Genomic DNA, 24,400 nt, shown 5'->3' with positions numbered 1-24,400 from the left:
TCTCCTTTCTGACAGACCCTACACTTAAGGCAGGTATGGCTCTGTCTTCTCACAGCTTACTTCTTCTCTTATCCATTCAACATTTCGTCAATTACTATTTAAGTGAGTCACCACTCAGATTTTAAATATTGTACTTACCCCTGTCTTTCCAGGATGGATCCAAGAGATTCATATTTTTATCTCCTATACTGCTGAGAAAGAAACCCAGAGGAGAACTAATCCATGTTACTATTTGGACTATTAATGTAACAGTTTATATTGGTTGAGCTTAACATTAGCATGAGTGTTCCTCTGACTATCAAGTGACCCTCATGTTCTGTTTTCTAAGAAAATCTATCATTGATCACACAGCTTCCTTATAGCTACAACAGAGACAATGTTCTATTTACAAGAACAACCAGTTACCTGAGGTTCTTTGCAAGAGCTTGATGTGTTCACCTTTTAATGACTTAGATTCACCACATCTGTGGTTAATTTGTTTTTTAAGCAGCTTGTTCTTTTGTTCCCCTCAGCTTTACTGAGGTATCATTGGCAAATAGAGTGTATACGTTTAAGTTCTACAGTGTGATGACTTGATATACACATACAGTGATTACTATAACCAAACTACGTAACATATCCATCACCTCACAGTTATGACCTCATTTATAATTGTGCTTTATTTGCATTAACTTAACACACTTACTGCAAAAACAGTAACTGATAGAGTAATAGTACCAACTTCAAAGTTGTGAAAATTAATTTGTATATGTACATTGGTGAGAACAATGCCTTAGTAAGCATATTATTAGTATTAACCATTATTATCCTTCTTGTCTATCATTTTCCAGTTTTGATCACTCTTATTGTTAAAGCAGAATCAAACATGGTCTTCTTTACAAATTGACTCGAGAGATTGAAGGCGGGAGGAGAAGGGGACGACAGAGGATGAGCTGGTTGGATGACATCACCAACTCTACGGACATGAGTTTGAGCAAGCCCCAGGAGTTGGTGATGGACAGGGGAGCCTGGTGTGCTGCAGTCCATAGGGTCGCAAAGAGTTGGAAAAGACTGAGCGACTGAACTGAACTGAGAGAGTTTCCTACCACTAATGATGCACTATCTTGCACTATCTTAAATAACCTGTACTCACAAGATAAGTAAATAAAACCACTATGTTATGTGGATGTCTATGGTAATAATGTTGTGGTAGAAAATCATGTGTATGAGCTCAGAATATTCTCCTAGAAATTATAGAAAAATGAAGTTCATATATGCTACTATCAACAAATTTCATGCAATTGTCTATTTTCAGTTCTTTCTCATCACGTGGATCTTTTCCCATTGAAAGATAAGAATGGGTTAGACAGGTGAACCTCAAAATCTTTTTTCCTAAGGGGAAAACCATAAAAGAAAAAAAAAAATCTGACCACTGCTTTCCACTTGTTTTCTATGAGGAAACTGTTTTTGACTCGAGCCTTCTGTTTTTTTAATTGGGAACACTTTGTCAAGAATCTATCTTAGTACACTTGAAACTAATATAACTTCAATTATATCTCAATTAAGAAAACTTTTATGTGAGTGCAGAGTTTTAGAGTAGCATTTATTGAAAATTGTTAACCCTCATTAACAGAATTCTAAACTAAAACCCTTTTGGTCAATATAGCCATCACACAGTCACAGCTAGTACAGTAAATTTGAAGAAATACATATGTTTAAAGACATAATTCTGCTTAAAATTTCTTCTATAGCACTAATAATTCAATGGGAACTCTCTTCTTACTTTCATGAATAGGGGTCTTATTTGTACATACTGCAAATCATACCATTCGCTTTCCAAACCAGAGACTTGTAAGCAGTCTCTCTCAAATCAGTTAAACCCCTTATTTCATAATGTATGCAATTAATTTATTTTAAGAACATCCTTTATACTAGAAAGCTTCAGCCTAACCTTTAAGTGATACAAATGATATTAATAATCAGAGAAATTAAGAAAAAGCTCCAAAGATGTTCAGGGCAAGCATACTTTTCATAATCACAAACGTGAGTAACACAGTAACGCATCTAACGCACCTTGGTTATGTCATTGCATTTATCTTCACAACAATCCTACAAAGGAAGTGACATTAACTCCATGTGACAGATACGGAAGCTGAGGCCCAGGGACTTAGGCAAGATCACGTAGCTCGTGTTCTTTCCATTATTTTACATTGTTGAAAAGTTTCATCTTTAATTAAAAATGGGTGTTGATTAGGTTTTGTTTCCACATTTCTGGCTAGCATCTAGTAATTATTGATGACTTCTGAACCCACTGTGTCAACATTACAATAACCAAATATCTTCATTGTTTTCTGAGGGAACTCACTTACTCAGCATCACAAACTTGATGGAGAGAAAAGGCTATGGAAAAAGCAGGTTTCTCATGGTTTTCAAAGTAACGCTGCCACCTCGTGGACTACCAGTGAGCTAGTGGTTCTAATGCATGGTTTAAGTTCCACCTGATTAAAATTCCGAATGGGCAATAAGGCCAGTTTCCAGAAACATTTTACATTGCAGCTCTCAGAAAATACAACCACTTCATCTTGTACACAGTAACCACACTGCTGTTTTCATGTGAACTGTCCAAACTGGATCCAATAAGCATTCCTTCATTCCATTCAGTTATTCAGCACATTTACTAAGCACCAACTAGGAATCGTGGATAAAGTCAAGAATACAAAGATGAATAAAGACATATTCCATGTTTCTAGAATATTCCTGCAGTGGATGAAACTAGGTACTCTTCAACCAGACTGTCCAAGTTCAAATCCCAGATCTGGCACAAACCAGCTGTGTGGTTTAGACAAGTCACCTAAACTTACTGTGCCCCTTCAGTGTCACCATGTGTAGAGTGGGAATAAGAGCAGCCCTTGCCCCTAATAAGGTTAAGTATCTTATTTATCCTAAGGGGCTTCCCTGGCGGATCAGAAGGTAAAGAATCTGCCTACAACGCAGGAGACCCCGGTTTGATCCCTGGGTCGGGAAGATCCCCTGAAGGAAATGGCAACCCACTCCAGTATTCGCGCCTGACGAATTCCATGGACAAAGAGAAGTCTGACGGGCTACTGTCCACGGGGTGGACAGGAGTCAGACACGACTGAGCGACTTTTACTCACCCTCACTCAACCTATGGAATACAAAGTGCCTGGGAGGAAAGAAGGTCTTCAAGGAACACATTTTGCCAGTGATTCTGGTGGGTGGAGCTTGACTGAAAGCTGGGTAGCGCCTCCTTAGATTATCTAAGATGAGCAGCAGGGATGAAAAGTTACTTTGCAGTGGGAAGACAAAGACTTACACTCTAGAATTAGGGTAATTCACATCAATTTATCCCAGTATACACACCTCAAAATGCACAAGAACTTACGAAAAAGCCTACTCAATGCATAACTGTGTAAGAATGGAGAGTCAAAATGCCCATCGAGGGAGGACTGGCTAAACTGATTATGGCCCATCTTGTTCAGCGAGATAGAGCAGGATAAAGAAAAGGATCAAGCAGAGCTCTGTGTACTAAGTTGGCGGATTCTCTGACGCACAGTAAGTGGAAGTGAAATGCAGAGCAACAAGTATAACGTACTCCCATTTGTTTAGAGTTGGGGGTGTATGTGTGTGTTAGTCGCTCAATTGTGTCCGACTCTTTCCCAGCCATGGACTGGAGCCCACCAGGCCCCTCTGTCCATGGGATTCTCCAGGCAAGAATACTGGAGTGGGTTGTCATTCCCTTCTCCAGGGGGTCTTCCTGACTCGGATTGAGCCTAGGTCGCTTGCATCAAAGGTAGATTCTTTACCATCTGAGCCACCAGGGAAGCCCAGAGTTGAGGGTATGTTTGCTCTTATACTTAAAGACGTGTAGACTATTTGGGGAAGAATGTCGTGTGGATTGCCTTCCTGATCCTCTGCTCCAGACTCCTAGGTTGTGTTCAGAACTGCAGAGCTGGAAGACTACAAACCACATCTCTCAGACTTCACTGCAGATAGTGCTCTGGATGCAGGATTCAGTTCAGTTCCGTCACTCAATCGTGTCCAACTCTTTGCGACCCCATGAATTTCAGCACGCCAGACCTCCCTGTCCATCACCAACTCCCAGAGTCTACCTAAACCCATGTCCATCGAGTCGGTGATGCCATCCAGCCATCTCATCCTCTGTCGTCCCCTCCTCCTCCCAACCCCAATCCCTCCCAGCATCAGGGTCTTTTCCAATGAGTCAACTCATCGCATGAGGTGGCCAAAGTATTGGCATTTCAGCTTCAGCATCAGTCCTTCTAATGAACACCCAGGGCTGATCTCCTTTAGGATGGACTGGTTGGATATTCTTACAGTCCAAGGGACTCTCAAGAGTCTTCTTTAACACCACAGTTCAAAAGCATCAATTCTTCGGCACTCAGCTTTCCTCATACTCCAACTCTCACATCCATACATGACCACTGGAAAAACCATAGCCTTGACTAGACAGACCTGTGTGGACAAAGTAAGCTCTCTGCTTTTTAATATGCTATCTAGGTTGGTCATAACTTTCCTTCCAAGGAGTAAGTGTCTTTTAATTTCATGGCTGCAATCACCATCTGCGGTGATTTTGGAGCCCAAAAAAATAAAGTCTGACACTGTTTCCACTGTCTCCCCAACTATTTCCCATGAAGTGATGGGACCAGATACCATGATCTTAGTTTTCTGAATGTTGAGCTTGAAGCCAATTTTTCGCTCTCCTTCACTGTCATCAAGAGGCTTTTTAGTTCCTCTTCACTTTCTGCCATAAGGGTGGTGTCATCTGCGTATCTGAGGTTATTGATATTTCTCCCGGCAATCTTGATTCCCGCTTGTGCTTCTTCCAGCCCAGCGTTTCTCATGATGCACTCTGCATATGTTAAATAAGCAGGATGCAGGATCAGGCGCCACTAATCAGATACACTCACACGAGATGTGGAGGCGGGAGGCAGGGGGGGCCAGCTTCCTCTGTGGTCCTGAGTGCTGCTGATGCTGTCCCCTCACCCCTCACACAGCTGTCCTAACAGGTAGGGCAGGTGAGCCTCAGTGCTTCTGGACCATGCTCCCCTATTCCTCCCCAAGAAAACCTCTTCTTAAACTTTCATGTCATTTGACTACATATGTAATACTCCACTTTATTGTTCATCAATAAGGGCCACTCTCTATTGATTCTTTTTTTAAAGATTTATTTTTTGGCTGCGCTGGGTCTTCACCGCTACACATGGGCTATCTCAAGTTGTGGCGAGCGGGCTTCTCCTGGTGCAGAGCCCCAGGGTGTGCAGGCTTCAGGAGCTGTGGTGCACCGGCTCCTGTCCCCTGCACTGGCAGGATTTCCAACCACTGGGCCACCAGGGACGTCTTCCCCATAGATTTTTCACCACTGTAGCTTCTCGCTTGCTGTCTCTCTGACGTTATTCTTGGCTTTATTCCGTCATAATTCTTGGCTTGTTCACCAGCATAATTCATGTCTCCATCTCACTACCTTTAATACACAAACCAACACATCTCCACACACACCAACAGTCCATCAACCCGGGTATTCTCACTCCCTCGTGACCTCATTTCCTTACTTACCCAGCTGTGACTCCGCGGTGCATTATGCACGGCTTTCATGTCACAGCAATGCCCTTGTCCCTTTCTTAATTACCCTGCACTCACTGATGAAACCTCCGCTGTTGATTAAGTCCATACCTCAGCCTACCCCACATCTGCATCCTCAGAGCCAAATGTGACTAGAGAAAAACAGTCATGCTGACTGGGCTTGCTTGAAATCCATAACACTTCCCGCACATGGGCCTGAGCTCTGCTGGTAATGCTACTTCCCTCTCTAGTACTTGTATTCCCCCAACAATAATAATAGCAAACAACAGAAATATTCTAGGTACTTTTATAGGCATTAACTCAATTCTCACAGCCACTTTCTGTGGTTGTGTCTAATTAACAGATGAAGAAAATGAAATACAAAGTGGTAAAATAACTTGCCCAAAGTCATACAGTCACACAGTCAGCGAGTGCCGAGCCAGGATTCACACTCAGGCAGACAGGCTCTGAAGTGTGAGCTCTTGCCCTCTCTCATATCTACTCTGTGTTCTTTTCAAACTTTCAACACCTCTGATCTTCTCCAACCAGTTTCAGTTGGTTATTTTTTTCCAATAAAGGAACTCATTAAAGAACTTCCACAAACCACCATCATCACCTCTACACACAATTGCATCTGTGTCATATCTCTGTCCTTCCCGAACAATGCCCCAACTATTCACACACTGTCTAAGCCAACCCTTCCCTTCGGGCACTCAGACCCGCGCCTCCTCCCAAGGACACTGACCCAGCCGTTGGCATCCCTCTCCTATAATCCTCAGTTTCCCCTTCTCTACAAAGGGATTATCCCCACGAGCATACACTGTCATTCCATTCAGAAAATTACTATATTTTAACAATCATTTTAAATGAGACTTTTAATTAATGTTTGATAGAGCTGATTTAAGTTGAACAGACTAAATTTCTTTAAACAAACTTACTTTTACCCCAGAGTCCTTTAAACAGCTTAATAGCATTTATACATTGAAGGTATTTGATTTTCTTGTAAATAGCACTTCAAATGCAACAAGCATTTGAAGAAACAAGCATTTGACCCAACAAGCAAAACTTTCCATAGTACATAACTTTTATAAATAAAATAAATGTACAGTGAATAAGTTCTCTGAAATACTGCAATATTTCTGCAGGTTTAATAACATCTTAAAATACATTTCAACTAAAATTCACAAATCTAAAACCTGTTAGGCATTTTTAGGCATTTTGAGTTGGAAATGAAGGCCCAATGTTACACTGTAATATGCCAATTACAAATACTACTTCAAATAGCAAATACTACAGTTTGTCCCAAACTTTAAAAACTATTCATGAACTTAACACTGAACTACTGATCGTTATGGGAATTGTTTCCTAGCCTTTTTGAAAATTTATAATTATTACATATCTCATCTAAAAAATGGCAGCACTCTGGTGAAGTTGTGTTAAAGGGAATGAGTGGTTTTGGCCCCAGCAAGCAGGCCAGTTCACAGTGCTGGGATGAGGAACTCAAGCTTGAGGAATTCAAGGGTGAATTCAATGCTAAATGAGAATACCAACCCTGGATGGTTGTGGTAAGACCCAGATCAAATAATGCATGAGAAAACTCTTCTCAAAAGACTCTTATCTTCCAAAAAAGTTAGTTTTTTGGAAGAACCTCAACCTTTCAGCTTTACTAGTATCCCATTTATCAGTGTATTTATGAAATTTAAAAAAACTTATAAATTAACCCTTCTTTACATGAAGACACAGCTTCTGACCTTGACTAATCTCATAATTACTCAAAGAAGCAAATTCTTGGTTTCTTATAAGCCACTGGGCTTCACAATGGCTTAAATCAATTCATGAAGGGAAATCCAGACTCTCTGAGCATACATCCTTATCAGAACATAGGAATATTTCTTTCTGCTTTAAAAATACACATATAAATTAACAGAACTGAATGTGAATTTAAGAGAAGACTGCAGTTACAAAATCTGCCTTTAATTAAGGATTCTTCTAGCCTAAGACCTATTTCCTTACAGATAGTTAACTACTTCGGGAACTGGGGGAAGGTGGAAAAGGGACCAAGTATAAAATCAGTGTGCTAGAAATCAATAGTCAGTGACTATCCATCAGGAATTGATACATCCCAGAAAGTCAGGAAGAAAATAAAGAGTCTCTTTATAAAAAATGTTTTTTGTTGAACTTAAAAAAAAAAGATACAAGGGGTTCTGAAACACAAAATGAAGTTAAGAATAGAGGAGGGAAAAATAACCTAAACACAGGCCAAAGAAAATGGTTTTCAGAGGTAGGTGGCTGCAAGATAAGCTTCAAATACACATTAAAAAAGGCTGAGACGCTATTGGTCACAAGAGAAATGGCAAATTTTATCATTCCCCTGACCTGAAACAAGCTGAAAAGCTGGTAGAAAGGCTGCATACTGAGGGGAAGAGGAAAAATATGGTCCCGAAGGCTTACCTGCAGGCCCTGTTCTGAGCAGCACAGTCAAGATTACGGGAAGAAAAAGAAAACACAGGCTGGTGAGCACAATTTCTAGGTATCAAATCTGCCTCATCACATTCTCTGAATACATGTCAAAGTCGTGTCAAGTATTCAGAGTTGGCCACTAATCTGCCACACCGGCAACAGATACAGTCCAATTACCAGCTGAGATGGAACTTGTGACCTGGGACAAATGATGACAGCAAGGAAATGGGGCACACTCGGCTGGCGCCTGGGGACCCCAAGTGCACTGATTGGAGAATTTACTGGTTGTTGCCATTTGTATTTCCATGATAGAAGGAAAAAATAAAGCCCTGTTCCTTTGGCAGGATTCTTAAGTTGAAACTCTCTCCAGAGTTCTGAACGTCTACTCAAACGCTGAAACAGAACGCAGCTATATTAAAATTAATGTCGACCTGTCCAAGATGGACATACATTATGACCAAAACTGAGATCTCTTCCAGCTGAAGATGCCACGAAATAATTCAAAGCAGAACATGGAAAACCATGTTTAAAAACAGTTTCTTATTTTCCAAGCATAGTCATTCCAGTCTCTTCTATAAAATTGCTTCTGCAAATAGATTTTTGTAATGTATCAGAAATTCTCTTCCCAATAGTTAATAGCATCAAATCTATTCCATGTTAGGAGTTCTTACGTTTCCTGTTAAGCAGACACTATGATTCAACCTTACTGTTCTCTAGAAATCCATCAGATGTATCATGCTGCAACACAGTTTCTTTCCTTGTCATGGTAGCAAAAAGCATATCCATCATCCCCAAAGTTTCCAGCAGTTCTCTTTGGTAATCAATCTCTTTTTCTACTAGTCCTTGAAGTATCAAAAACTTTTTATCAACTACAGGTGACTGACCAATCACAGGTAGATATATATCTAGAAAGAGAGGAAACATTCACTATAAACATCTTTCTAAACAAAATGTGAACAGCAGAATTTAGAAAAAGTACAAAAATATTAAATATAAAAGACACTGAAAAATCTGTACTTGTACAATTTGTTTTATATAAACAATCCATCTGAATAAATGTATTTCAGAGAGAAATAATTAATTCCGACTTATTTTTCATTTTCTCATTAAAAATTAGTCATGCTCATTGTAGGTATTTAAAGAAAAAAACTTTTTAAATTATAATAACCCTAGTGCCAGCAATTGAAAGCCAATCCATTGTAAACATTTTACTCTATTTTAAAATGCACTGATTTACTATTATTGTTTTCTCCATGAAATCTTTGCTGGAGACTTGATAACAACAAGGTATTTCTATCTATTTGATTTCATTATCTGACACCTCTACTTCTTCAAGCATGCTAGAATTTTAGCAACTACTTACCAATAATTATTTCAGCAGCATTAATCAAAACAGGGGCAAATCTTGGCTGAGACAGGTTCCTACGAAGCAAAAATTCTGTTTACTGAAACCTGCAAACTTTAAAAAAAACCTTAAAACAGATTTACTAAACTGTTCTGTCAGGTCTCTACAAACCTCAAACTAAAAGTAAATTTGGAAATAAAATTTCAGATGCAAAATACATGCATTTCAGAGACATAAAACATACCTTATCAAAAAATTAAGAACACGACTGATTTCCTTTTCATCTCGACCTGCAAGGGCGTTTGCAAGGACTCCTCTTCGATTTAGCTCCTTTATGATGGAAACTGTAATCTCGGGCGTCTTTATTGTACAAGTGGGCTAGAAGATTTTTCAGAGTCAACATGAGCAGCACAAGAAAAGAGTCATAGTCTTAGTACTCACTAATAATTACCAAATTTAAATGGTTTTTTTTTTCCTTCCCAGTTTAGAGTCATGGCAAGAAACAAAATAATTCTTTTAAAAATAAACTCAATGAAAAGAAAAAAAAAAAAACCTCAATGTTACATGGCAGCCTGGATGGGAGGGGAACTTGAGAAAGAATGGATACATTTATAGCTGAATGGATACATGAACAGTTGAGTGCCTTCACTCTACCTGAAACTATCACAACACTGTTAACTGGCTATACCCCAATACAAAATAAAAAGTTTAAAATAAAAAATAACTTTTTTAAGTTCCAGAATTCCCTGGTGGCCTGGTGGTTGAGAATTTGCCTGCCAGTTCAGGGAACTCAGATTCAATCCCTGGCCTGGGATGATTTCACATGCCACAGGGCACTATAAGCCCATGCGCTGCAACTACTGAAGCCCGGCACTTTCATGTTCATCAGTTCAGTTCAGTAGCTCAGTTGTGTCCAACCCCATGGACTGTAGCACATTAGGTTTCCTGTCCATCACCAACTCCCAGAGCTTGCTCAAACTCATGTCCATCAAGTCAGTGATGCCATCCAACCATCTCATTCTCTGTTGTCCCCTTCTCCTCCTGCCCTCAATCTATCCCAGCAACAGGGTCTTTTTAAATGAGTTAGTTCTTCACATCAGGTGGCCAAAGTATTGGAGCTTCAGCTTCAGCATCAATCCTTCCAATGAATATTCAGGACTGATTTCCTTTCAGATTGACTGGTTGGATCTCCTTGCAGTCCAAGGGACTCTCGAGTCTTTTCCAACACCACAGTTCAAAAGCATTAATTCTTCAGTGCTCAGCTTTCTTTATGGTCCAACTCTCACATCCATACGTAACTACTGGAAAAACCATAACTTTGACTAGACGGACCTTTGTCTACAAAGTAATGTCTCCGCTTTTTAATATGCTGTCTAGGGTGGTCATAGCTTTTCTTCCAAGAAGCAAGTGTCTTTTCATTTCATGGCTGCAATCACCATCTGCAGTGATTTTGGAGCCCAAGAAAATCAAGTCTGTCACTGTTTCCCCACCTATTTGCCATGAAGTGATCGGACTGGACGCCATCCAATTTGGAACCGGCTGGTTCCACGTTGGGAAAGAAGTACATCAAGGCTAGAGTCCATGCACCACAACAAAAGGAGCCACCACGAGACGCCCGTGAACGTAACAAGAGAGAAGACCTCACTTGTCACCAACTAAAGCAAGCCCACACAGCAACGAAGACCCACTGCAGCTAAAACTAAATTTAAAAAATTAAAACGAATGTCCTCGTAGGTTCATCAGTTGCAACAAATGAACCCCACAGGCTATGCATGTGTGGGGCAGATGGCAGATGGGAAAGCTCTGTACCTCCCTTCAATTACGCTGTGAACCTAAAACTGCTCTTAAAAGAAAGTCTTTATAAAAAAAAAATCACACGCACTTTACTCACTTACCTCAAGGACTCTGTCAAGTGCCTTAGAGATCCGGAAGTTTTTCAGATCCCTGTCATACAATTCTAGGTGTTTCTTTGATGGCCTGTTGATCAAAATGTCATCCTGCATTGAAAAGTAAATTTACAAAGAAAAATCAATATCCAAATAGAGTTTTATTTGAAATAATCATAGCTTCACAGTGTCCTTCAACTCTATCATAAATAAGGGTCACAAGCCCATGAAGTCAAGCAAATAAAAACAGAATAATCTGCCACATCACCATGCTCTTAGTGCCCTGTGATTTTAACTTAGGATCCACACACAACATCCCATCCTGCACAGACACTGCTCACTGCAGTTCTCTTTACACAGCAAGCAGTGACTCAGTAGAAAGAGAAAACAGGAATCTGAACCACCACCTAGTCCCAGTAAAGAAATCCTGGATCAATCACAACTTCTTTGTATCTCCATCTTCTCAGATGCCAAATGGAGATATTAGTGGCTCTACTCTTTTTCAGGGTTATTTAGAAGATTAAACCAGCCAGTGTGTTAAAGACACTGTTCTGAGCACAATAACATTGCTATGATTCAGGGCATTAAGAAGTATCATTAGACAGTTTCTTCAACAAATGGTTTCAGGAAAACCGGACAGTTACATTCCCATTAGTTATTAATTTAATGTTCCTAATCCAGCAATCTGGAGATAAATATGAAGTAGAGAAAAGTAAAATGAAGCTAAAAATGAAGCTAACTGCCAGGTGAACTACACTTTTTCAGGAATGTGCAGGGATGAAGCTGGCTACTCTAACAACTTTCATCTTTAAAAAATATATATGAAATATACAAATACCTGTTGTTTCATATAATTTTTCCCCTTAATAAAAGTTCGATATGCAGGCCTTCTTCTCCTGGGCACAGAATCCTTCTTTGCTTCAGATTTCCGATGTTTAACACTCAATATTCCATTGGTCATTCCTACAACTATTGTCTCATCTTCATGCTAACAGCAATTAGAAAAGTAAGTTAGTGCATTAGGAACTCATAATTCACCTTGCTTTTTCTTCCAAATAACATTTATTATGTGTTTGCCACTTGATTGTACTTTCATCAAGAGTTCCATTAAGATACTGATTCTCTGCCTAACAGTGACTGACCTATGGGAAAAGTTAAAGTAAAATCATTTTTATTCCTCCAAGATACTACTGTTTGACAGGATCTGCTGGAGAAGGGATAGGCTACCCACTCCAGTATGCTCAGGCTTCCCTTTGTGGCTCAGCTGGTAAAGAATCCACCTGCAATGAGGGAGACCTGGGTTCCATCCCTGAGTTGGGAAGATCCCCTGGAGAAGGGAAAGGCAACCACTGCAGTATTCTGGCCTGGAGAATTCCATGGACTGTATAGTCCATGGGGTCACAAAGAGTCAGACACCACTGACATATTTTCACTTTTTTAATTATACTTGGAAATTATCACTGCCAGTTGGTAAAATAATATGCAGTTAATAACATCTTGGGAAATATTTCCAAAATAATTTTTCCCCTACCCTCCTCCCAGAAAAGAATGATGTGGTGGCATGCGTGTGTGCATCCATGTTAAGTTGCTTCAGTCGTGTCCAACTCTTTTGTGACCCTATGGACTGTAGCCCGCCAGGCTCCTCTGTCCCCAGGATTCTCCTGGCAAGAATACTGGAGTGGGTTGCCATGACCTCCTCCAAGGGATCTTCCCGACCCAGGGATTGAACCCACGTCTCCTACATCTCCTGCACCAGTGGGTGTGTTCTTTCCCACGAGTGCCACCAGGGAAGCCCCAGTGGTGGCACGACTTTCCAAAATCTTGTCAAGAAAACACTTTATGACTCTTTTCCACTCCCAGTTCAGATTTCTATATAAGGTGTCCAAATCTATTCCTCCTCCTCAATAGCTCATAAAACGTGACACTAAACACTCCAGAAAGAGCAGTTAACAGAGAAAAGGAGACATTTCATTTTGTTGCCCCTTGGTCTCCCCCCGCCGCCTTTCTTTTTGGCTTAGAGAGCCAACGTGACTTTTTGGAGTGTTTAACCCTTGAGTTAAATGTGCTGAAGAGAGATTTATCTACTTTCCAGGTCCTGCCCTTAGTGTTGACAATGCCTACACAACACTACAGTTAGTTTGAGTTGTTCAATGAGTGGGACCTAAATCTGAATTCATGCTTAGTTACTGAGACAACTCATACATTCCAGCAATTATCTTAACCCAATTATCTAATGTGACAAGAAGAAAATAATACTTATTCAAATACAAAGATAAACCCTAATACTTCATGTTAGTTTCATTTAACAGGCAAGGTTAGTCGAAGTTTAAAAAAAAAAAAGAGCTAAAAGTACTTACTGCAAGTGCAAGACTCAAAATTGAAGCTGTATAATCAAAACTGTGGACTACTTTGTAGGAAGTTGTGCTATATACTTTCACCTTCCTAACCAAAAAAGAAAAAAAGAGCTGTGTCACAAAGCATCTTAGAAATGAGTATAAAAAATTACTATTTTTTAAAATTCAATACATGAATATTAAAACATATAACAATGAAGAAAAATGACTAGTAATATTAGTTACAAAGTAATTTATCACTGAATCTCTTTTAAAAATGAACTCTTTTTTATTGTTTGCATAAAGACTTCAACCAGCCACCAGAAGGATGGACCACTGTCTCCTGAAGATGAAACCTGAAACTAAAGAAATGGCATCCAAGTCCATCGAAGTCAAAGAGTAGGGTTTCTCAGCTGCATTCACCGTTACTGACGCTGTGGGCAGGATGATTCTCCGTCATGGTGGCTGTCCTTACGCTGCAGGGCGTTCAGGAGCATTCTTCCTCTTCCCCCTACATACCAAGAACACTCCACCCCCAGGTTGTGACGATAACCAAAAATGTCCACAGAAAGTCACTCTGGGTTGAGAACCACTATGAACACAGCTAATATTACCAATAGCTTTTGAAGGACACATCTAAAAATCAAGTCCCAAATTGCCTAGTAATACCACTGCAGGAAATCTGCTTTATATTTACACACCAAGTTCCTCTGTATCAGAAGTATTTTCTAGATTTTAAAATATGTATACTTTTTAATAAATATGCTGAAAAACCAAGGCTTTACATAACAATGAAAAAAGAAATATGGAAATAAAAGGAGCAACAACAGATAAATGAAAGTAAATTCTAGAACTGGGTCATCACTCTAGCCACATGCGGCTAATGAGCACTTAAAATGTGGACAGTGAAAAAGAAGTGAATTTATTTTACTTAATTTTAAAACTGAGGCAGTATAAAAATATTTTTCTATTAAATACAACTATATTTCACTTTAATCATAAAGTATTATTATTGTATCATCGGGCATGTATATAAGGCTGAACTTGTTTCTGGTCTATCATTAATAATTTTTATGCTGATTACATACTAAAATAATATTTTAGAGTAAATATTATTATTAAATTAATTTTACCTTTTAAACATGGCTGGCAAAACTGAAAATTACATATGTAACTCACACTGTGTTTCTGTTGTACAGCACTATTATGGTACATTAACTAATAAAACACTAATACCTACTGAAAATAGTAATATTTAGAAATATGTAATTTCTATACATTAACACATAAAATTTTTACATGAAGTTTTAAATTTTAAAGGATATAAGCTAGAATATATATATACTCATAAATATTTCAAAATTTACAATAATGATTTTAAAAGAAAACTACAGAATAACAAATTATTTTAAAAGAACATTCAAATGATTCAATAAATTCCTTAAGTATATTAATTAAAGCAAAAAATTATATCAAGGGAGAAAATAAGCTTGCTATGTATAAATGTAAGGTCAAAACTATTTTCAACTCAACAGATTTTTTCATGGAAATCATCTGGCAGCATATTGATGCTATCACCAAGTTGTGCAGAAATAACATTTCTTCAAGCAGTAGATATATGCACACTAAGAATGATTAAGAAAGAAAATTAAAATGCTAACCTATCCAGTGAGCCAGAGAGTAACCTCTGTCCAGAGCTGCTGAGACATAAACATGTCACAGTTTTATGATGATTTTTCAAAGACACGAGCAACTGTCCTCCTTTTAGCATGTCCCAGACTTTAACATACCGACCTCCTATAAAAAGAAACAATCATTAGTTTAATTTGGAAACAACTGAAAAGCACCATAAAATCATTCTTCAAAGGAATCTTGTGCAAAAATGGGAAAGAATAATGAAGATATAGTTTCCTAAAAATTTTGTGAATCCCAACAAAACTGAAAAACTTCTCTATAACTTTTACTCTAAGAACTGGAAGCATTCTTTTTTTTTTTTTTTTTTTTTTTTTAAGAATTGCATTCTTAAAGGCAATTTAATCCAACGGTTTAAAAAGAAATTTTTTAATACGGCATCTTTTCTTTCAGTGAAGTATTAAGCAAAGGTCTAGCAGGTAAAACAGAAAAAGAGGCTGGGGAGCTAGGGGTGGGTGGGGACAAAGTTCTTACTTATCCTGACTGTGAAAAAGGGCCTGGAGCCCAATTCTCAGTCCCTGTCTCCCCAGACCACAGTTTGAAACCACTGACCTCATCCCACTAGTGGTCAAAGGTGGACCTCTCATTTTCAAGGTCTATCTATACTGGTTAAGGGATTGCCCAAAGGTCACACAATAATTAGTGACAGACAGAGGTCAGTATATCCGTTCTCTCTGTTCAACTTGCACATACTTCCATTTCTCAAAATAAGAGAAAGAAAAACAGAAACTCTGACAATATTATCAACTTATTTTGAAATCAAATAGGTACTGGGGAAAGGAGTATAAAACAGATAACTTCTATTTGGATTTCAGAATTAAGCAAAAAAACAAAGCAAAGCTATACACTACCTATGTATTCTTCTAATGCCAACACACGAATTTTGACTTAACAAATGGAAAAAGCCAGTTTACTACTTCCATTATAAATCTGAAAATGCACTATGAACAAAAATGAAAAAAACACCTCAGTTTCAACTTGACAAAAAATACACGGAGGCCACCCTGAGTCCACGATGCCTCCTCCAGCACCATCAGTTTTTTGCTGGGCAAGGCCATTTCAACCAAGAGTCACAAAGAAAGAGAAGCCTAATTCTAGGTCTGAAAGAACCTGAGTTTTCAAAAGCAGCTACACATCTTGTATGTAGCAGCAGCAGGAGTCTGCCCTGGATTTCTGGGTAAGTACACAACACAGGCTCTCCAATTCTGAGATTGCTGATTTGCCACTTACCACTTTCTCTTGGACAAATTACTTAAAACTTTGTCTTTATTTTGTAAAACAGAGAAAACTATCTTTTAAGCACATCTAGGGGACTGGAGATAATACGTTTATAAAAGCACAGTGCCTGGCTCATAGGAGGTACTCAGGAAATAAAAACTGCTTGCCTATCCCACTTATCAACTGTCTGAGCAAAAAACTAAAAGTGCGATTCAAGGGCACACTGACAAAGACACACCTGACTTGAGACAAACAATATTGGTGAAACAATTTTTAAAAGAAATACCTGCTGATACCAGAAGACCTCCAGAGGGAAAAAGCAGGACACTCTCCACTGGCTGTCCATGCTCAGCAGAGATAACACTCTGGTTTGTCCGTGCATCAAACATCTTCACAGTGTGATCATATGACCCTAAAACAAAAACGTGTCTCTGTGTGCATATTCAAACAAAACTTTTAAAAGGAGAAAAGGCTTAGATGAAATTCTAAAAAGACATATGTATACTCAAGAAGATACAGTACTTCTAAACCCTCTGTTACCACTGTCTTTTTCTGAAACACTGACCTACATGGAACCTTAAACTATTCCTACCTTCAGATGACTGAATCATTGGGAGCCTTACACAGACACCCATGAAGACCGAACCGCATTACCTCTGCTTCCTGACCACTGGGGAACCTCTGAACACCAGAGCACGATGTTTCAAATCACATGTGGAGGACAATTAAGAACAATCCCCCAAAGAAGAACAAGAAAATAAAACAACAGGAGAAACACATACATATTTCTTTGAAAAAGAATCCCAAAGAAACATCCAAGTATATCAATAAAATTACCAACTTCAAGAGAGAAGAAAAAGATTTCACTAACCTGTGACAAAGAGATCTGGGTTCAGTTTGCTAGCACATCCACACCTCACATAATCAGAATGTTCTTTGAATGTCAGAATTTCTTTGGAGTTTGGAATATCCCATAATTTAACTGTATAATCATCAGCCCCAGAAACCACATGGTATTTGTCAGCTGTAAAATCTACTAAATGAACTGCTCTGAAAAATCAAGAATCAATGTATCAAAAAGCAAGAAAAAATTATTTCTGGTATCTTCTAACATCCAAAATAACAAGAAAAGCAGCTCATTTTCAGTAAGTAATTGTAGAGCGGAATCATGAGAGAAAAAGAAAATCTTAAAAATCTTTAAAACAGATGTTTATCCTCAAGCCAATTTAAAATGTATATATCCCTGGTACTATGAAGTTAATAAAAATACTGAACAATGGCCTTAAAATTATATTTTCTAACACGTTAACATTTCTACTTTGCTGCTCAGTGGGATGTTCTAAACGTTGGCACAAAGGTACTTTAATTTAAAAATTTTTAAATGGGTAGTTCCTAAAAAATTCTAAGGAGACTTGCCACTAAGCAGGATCTGTTCCATGAACTTGCTATATTTAAAAGTTTCACTGATGAACTAAGCCTATCCTGATAATATACTATTAAAAAAACACTTCTGAGATTTAAAATCAACAGTAAATTTCAGCAATGACATTGGTAATCCTGAAACAAAGTTATAAAACTGCCTTTGGCTGTTTAATTTATAAAGAAGCAAAACACCAACTACAAGTAGAAAAAAAAAATCCCACCTTCCAACTTGATTTCAAAAAAAACAAACTCCAATACAATCCAGGCCTCTTGAATTCTCCATAAGAGTTGTGAGGTTGCCTTTAGAACCTCAATGGGGTCACAAAACTCACTGAGAAGTTAATGAAAGCTACAGGACGTCTACACAGAGAAACACACATTTCCTAAAATGTCGCAAAAAATTCTAGGGAATTCATGAGCCCCATCAAGCTGGACCATAGGACTGAACCAAGTTATGCACACTGTCTTAGAACAATCAGGAAATAAAAGTCCATAATGGTACATAATCTTCACAGAACTGTTTCTTTCAAAGCCTGTAAAACCAACAGAACTTACAACAAAACAGAAAAGCAACTATCTGTAACTGTACGGTGACAGATATCAAGCAGTTTATTGTGATGATCATTACACAATATATACAAATACTGAATCATTATGTTGTACACCTGAAACTAATAGAATGTATGCTAATTATACTTGTTTTAATTGAAGTATAATTAGCATACATTCTATTAGTTTCAGGTGTACAACATAATGATTCAGTATTTGTATATAAAAACAAAACAAAACAACATCTGTCTCTTACTTAGTATGGCCTTCAAACTGCCTGAGGGGAGCCCTCCCGCTTATATCAAAAAGCTGAACACCACCGTCTTCACTGCCAGCCACAAGGAGTCTACCATCCTGTCGAAAAGTAGCACAGTATGCTGTGTCTTTAAATCGTGAAAAGGTTTTTATAGGTTCTTGGGAGTATCGGCCATAAATGTGAATCTACAAGAAGATAAAAAACATAGTATTTTACTAGATGGCTCAAGAACAGCAGTAAATATAAACTATATAAAAGAAAAATATTACATTTACCCTTGAAGAAGCTGTGACTGCATAGTTATATGGAGGCTGGGGAGAAAAGTCTACTTTTGACACTGCACCAAACTCCTTGATCTGAACAGGCGTCTTAATGAAAAATAACAGAGTATTAACAGAGTTACAACCATGCAGGCTACTTTGTACCTTGCCTTTTTTTTCACTAACACATCTTAGCTAACTTTTCATATGAGCAATAGCTTTACCATCCATTATAAGATATATCATAATTTACTTTACCAGTCCACTACTAACAAACAGGTTTTTCTGAGATTTCTAATATTACAGAAATTTCAATGAGCATCTTTACACATAAGGATAACATACACAAATTTTGGAGAGTATATTCACTGATTAAGTTCCAAGCTATGTAATTTACAAGACTACAAGTTATTTTTATTGTAAGACATAATGCCAGAATTGCCCTCTGGAAAGTTTGCACCAATTTTCCCTACCTCAAGTAGCAATGATCATTAAAATTTTTCATTTGTGCCAACATAATACATGAAAAGGTATCTAAATTATTATCCGATAATTATTCAGTTATTGTTTTAATTTGCATTTATTCAATTATGAGTGAAGCTGGAGCTCTTTTAATACATTTATTGGCCACTTAAATTTCTTTTTCTATAAACCTCCCAATCCCAACCTTTTTCCATTTCTCTATTAAGTCAATCGTCTTTTTTATAAAGAAAGATCATTTCATTAGCTTTTGCAGATAACACACAATTCATTTTACATCTCTTCCTCCTGAGATTAAGGAAAAACAATTTTTTAAAAACCTTCTTTCATATGAGATTGAAGTTCTAAAATTTAATTCACTTGAACTGATTAATCATCTATTCTGTGTTAGATACCTGTATTATTAAACTGATTAAGGAATACGGATATTTATATAACTCCAAGAAAAAAAAAACCAGACATCAAATTTTCCACCCAAACTATAAGCTGCTGACAGATTATTTTTAGTTATTAATTCTTTACTAGCATATCCAAAGTATAACAAATGCTGGAAAAATTGGCATTAAGTGCAAAACAGCCCCCCCCTTAATTTTGTCTACACTTACCTTATAGTTGTTCCAGTACAGTGTATCTTGGGTGATTTTTTCACCAAGTATAGGATATGTCTGGATTGCTACAGGCTTATAACCAGCCATACTTTCATATAATTGCAGTTATCCAAGGGTAACTAGTTTGAAACTGGTGTTAGAAATAATTAAAGTGACTGTCTTACGCCTGAAAAAGAAAATATTTTATATACACATTACTACTATTCATAAATCTATATATAGTCATGATTCTCACTCTGTCTTTTCTAAAGGTTGTGTGGTAGCTTACAGATTAGTGATCAGTAACCATTTAATCTTAACACAGAAAAGACAATCTAAAGAAAGCAAGAAGAAAACAGATAGGGCTACCATAGTGTACCATCTGCTCAGTTATACGCAGAGACTACACACAAATGTTCCCACACCTAACTGACCAATTTACAACATTTGGGAATAAATCTGGCTCAGCCATCCAGCTGCCGAAGCAGAGAGAAACACACTGGCTTGGAACGCTCATTTATTAACAACAGAAAATGTTAATATGGAACTGCAAATACAAATGCTTCCTAAAATTAAACTTAAGACAACATTTAATCTCTAAGAACCTAGTCTAGGGACCTAGGGCTTCCCTGGTGGCTCAGAGGGTAAAGCGTCTGCCTACAATGTGGGAGACCCAGGTTCAATCCCTGGGTCAGGAAGATCCCATGGAGAAGAAAACGGCAACCCACTCCAGTATTCTTGCCTGGAAAATCCCATGGACAGAGAAGCCTGGTAGGCCACAGTCCATCGCAAAGAGTTGGACACGACTGAGCAACTTTACTTCACTAGGGACCTGGCTTCCTGAAAGCCTAAAACTGCCAAGAAGAAAGCAGAGCTGATATTTTAACGTAAAGAATAAAATTAAATTTAAAAGCTTAAAATATAAATCTAATATTCTGATGTAAAAGATTAAAATTAAGTTAGCTGATTTTAAAAGGCTTAAACATAAGAAAGAAAACAAGAATAAAACAATTCTGAAATGAAATTCTAAATTAAAGTGACAGAAAAAAGATTAATTAAAGCTTTTATAATTCCACATTTGTTTTATTAAGTTCAGTTCAGTTCAGTTTGCTCAGTCATGTCCGACTTTTTGCAACCCCATGAATCGCAGCACGCCAGGCCTCCCTGTCCATCACCAACTCTCGGAGTTTACTCAGACTCATGTCCATCGAGTCGCTGATGCCATCCAGCCATCTCCTCCTCTGTCGTCCCCTTCTCCTCCTGCCCCCAATCCCTCCCAGCATCAGGGTCTTTTCCAATGAGTCAACTCTTCGCATGAGGTGGCCAAAGTATTGGAGCTTCAGCTTCAGCATAAATCTAAGGTTTAAAACATAACTTTTCACAAACTAAGAGTGTTTCTTTGCACAAACTTCTTCACATACCATAGGATCTTTACCTAAATGTTTTACAATGTTGTGCTAGTTTCTGCCACACAACAACTAATTAAAACTTTTAACTGACATGTAATTAAGTTGACATGTCTTTCCAGAACCATTTAATTCCAACAAGGGAATGATTCAGTGGAGCAATTCATATATTCTGGAAAGTTTGAAAACACTGTATCAGTAACACCAAAATACACAGGTGCAACATATTTTAAAGGCTTTGATGAAACATGGCAATCCATTATTTAAAAAAAAGAAACTTTTGTTTTCACTGAAGTACCTACAAAGTAACACATTGTTTTAGGCACTGGGGTGCAATGCTGAGTGAAACAGACATGGTCAGTGCCTTCATATACTCTGAGACTCTTCAATTCAGCTGGTCATTAACACCAGCTGGGAGTCTGGAATCAGTCTTAACTTGTCGTTCCTTCTCACTTATAACATATAATATTTACAAGAGCTGCTGATTTTACCTTTCAAATCTTTCTAAACTTCATAATGTCCACACCACCTAGTCAGACTGCTCTAATTCACATCTTCTCAACTACTGAAATAGTGCAATATAAGGTCTCCCTGACTGTCTTGTCTGTCTTCCAAATAGCATCAAAGTTACCAAACTACCATGCAAATCTAGCTTTTGCTACAAAACCCAAAACTGCCCAGAAAAGAAGGTGCAAGCTCCTTCAAACAGAAGGAAGGCCTTCCGTAATCTTGCCCCTGCTTATCTTTCCAGCTTCACTTCTTTTTATTCACTTAACACACATGGTCCTTCTTGTCTCAGTATCTGTCTTCATCTGTCCTCTCTGGCAAGAATGGTCTCTTTCTACCTACCTCCTATTTATCATTTAAAATTCAAGAATCACATCCTCCAGGAAACCTCTGACCTCCCTAACTAGGTTAGGGGCTTGTCTTTTATAAACCTACTTGACTGTATTTCTACCAATTCACATAATCATATGGCATCATTATGATCTTTTTTCCTCATTAGTCAAAGCAATGGTTTTTCCAGTAGTCATGTACGGATATTAGAGCAGGACCATAAAGAAAGCTCAGTGCCTAAGAATTGATGTTTTTGAGCTGTGGTGTTGGAAAAGACTCTTGAGAGTCTCTTGGACTCCAAGGAGATCAAACCAGTCAGTCCTAAAGGAAATCAGATCTGAATACTCATTGAAAGGACTGATGCTGAAGCTGAAACTCCAATACTTTGGCCACCTGATGGGAAGAACTGACTCACTGGAAAAAAGCCTGATGCTGCAAAAGACTGAAGGCAGGAGGAGAAGGATATGACAGAGGATGAAATGGTCGGATGGCATCACCAACTCAAAGGACCTGAGTTTGAGCAGGCCCCGGAAGTTGGTGATGGACAAGGAAGCTTGGCATGCTGCAGTCCGTGGGGTGGCAAAGAATCAGACACAACTGAGCAGACAAACTGAAACTGAACATTTCATGTCTGGAAGACTAAAAACAATGGCTCAATGGGGGCTTTCTTGGCTCAGACAGTAAAGAATCTGCCTGCAATGCAAAAGATGTGGGTTTGATTCCCGGGTCAGGAAGATCCCCTGGAAAAGGGAATGGCTATACCCACTCCAGTGTTCTTGCCTGGAGAATCCCACAGACAGAGCAGCCTGGGGAGCTAAGGCAAGTAGGGTCGCAGGGAGTGAGACACAACTGAAGCGACTTAGCACATATTCATCATCGCCAACACAAATCGCCAACATTCATCTATAAAAAGCATACTTGGCTCACTGAGGACCCCAGAACAGACAGTAGGCCAGATCTAGCCTGTCTGTGGGCCTTAGCCCCTCACTAGAGCAGGGCTGACCCTTGAACAGCACAGTTTTGAATTGTGCGGGTCTGCTTAGAAGCAGATTTTTTTTTTCAACAGTAATGCCACAGTACTACAGAATTCTGGCTTGTTGAAAGCACAAGAGCCCAGGATGGGAAGGAATCCCATACATGGAGAGTCCACTGTAAGTTATCCCTCCCAGGGGCCCCTAAAGCTGCCTCACCGCGGTGTTCAAGGGTCAACTATATAAGCGATGGAAAACATAACGCTGCCTTGAAAGAAGTACTTTACAGTCGTTTGCCAGATTAAAGTGAGGAACAGCATCAGGCAGGAGAGGGGAAGCAAGACGGTTCAAAAGCACGGATGCAAGAAGTGACGTGAAAATGAACAGAAAGAAAATAATCAGAGAGTGGTAACAGTCTGAAAAAACCGGGACTGAAGGAAAACTAGATACTACATCACAAGGCAGAATACCAAAAGTATGCTATAAGTAACATACAGAAAACACAACGTTCAGACGAGACTTTAACTGGGAGGCTACCAGAAACATTCAAAGAGTGCATTTCAGTTGGGCATTTAATATAATATTAAGACTAATTAACCACTTAATAAGAGCGGGCAATGCAACCTGAAAGAATCACATAAGCAAAGACAGAGATGGAAATTAGCCTACTACTTTGAAAGGATGTGGATTACTCCAGGGACTCATAATGATGGACAGTAGGTGTGGACAGTGACCGCAGAGGAGGAAAATCTAGATCGAAACTAAATTGCGAGGATCCTGAGAGGTTGCTTAAGAAGTTTAGCCACTCCGCGGAGACCGGGAAGCCCTAGGGAAACATGCTAGATACCAAGAAAGGCCTGATGTGAGTTTGGGGTACCCTCGTTGGGAGCCCCCTTTACCTACCTCCGTGGGCCCGGACGGTCTGCCGAGACACCCCAGCGTCAAGGAGAATTTCTTGGACTCCGCCAGTCCCCTTCCTGGACTGTGCAGGAGAACATGCAGAAGATCACGTGGACACTGTAAGAAACCCCTGAAACACGCCGCGAACTGAAGAGCCCGTCGGGTCGCACGAAGGTGACGTCAGAGCGCAGGCTCCCGAGACGCACGCAGCCGGAGTGACG

General features: G+C 38.8%; 1 protein-coding gene across 1 annotated transcript; it reads right to left on the bottom strand.

Moving 5' to 3' along the window:
- Positions 1 to 1,568: 1,568 nt before the first annotated feature.
- On the bottom strand, positions 1,569 to 24,378 carry UTP15 (UTP15 small subunit processome component). The gene is made up of 13 exons (XM_020875486.2): positions 24,183 to 24,378; positions 20,084 to 20,252; positions 19,014 to 19,106; positions 18,739 to 18,923; positions 17,383 to 17,561; positions 16,798 to 16,923; positions 15,263 to 15,398; positions 13,626 to 13,710; positions 12,107 to 12,256; positions 11,278 to 11,379; positions 9,627 to 9,760; positions 9,401 to 9,459; positions 1,569 to 8,942 (listed from the first exon to the last, which is right to left on the bottom strand). The coding sequence occupies exons 2-13, from the start codon at positions 20,171 to 20,173 to the stop codon at positions 8,728 to 8,730; spliced, it is 1,554 nt and encodes a 517-aa protein (XP_020731145.1). The 5' UTR covers positions 20,174 to 20,252; positions 24,183 to 24,378; the 3' UTR covers positions 1,569 to 8,727.
- Positions 24,379 to 24,400: the final 22 nt, after the last annotated feature.

The sequence above is a fragment of the Odocoileus virginianus genome, chromosome 14 (genome assembly GCF_023699985.2).
Source record: "Odocoileus virginianus isolate 20LAN1187 ecotype Illinois chromosome 14, Ovbor_1.2, whole genome shotgun sequence".
Classification (NCBI taxonomy): domain Eukaryota; kingdom Metazoa; phylum Chordata; class Mammalia; order Artiodactyla; family Cervidae; genus Odocoileus; species Odocoileus virginianus.
This window is presented reverse-complemented; position numbering and strand designations above follow the sequence as displayed.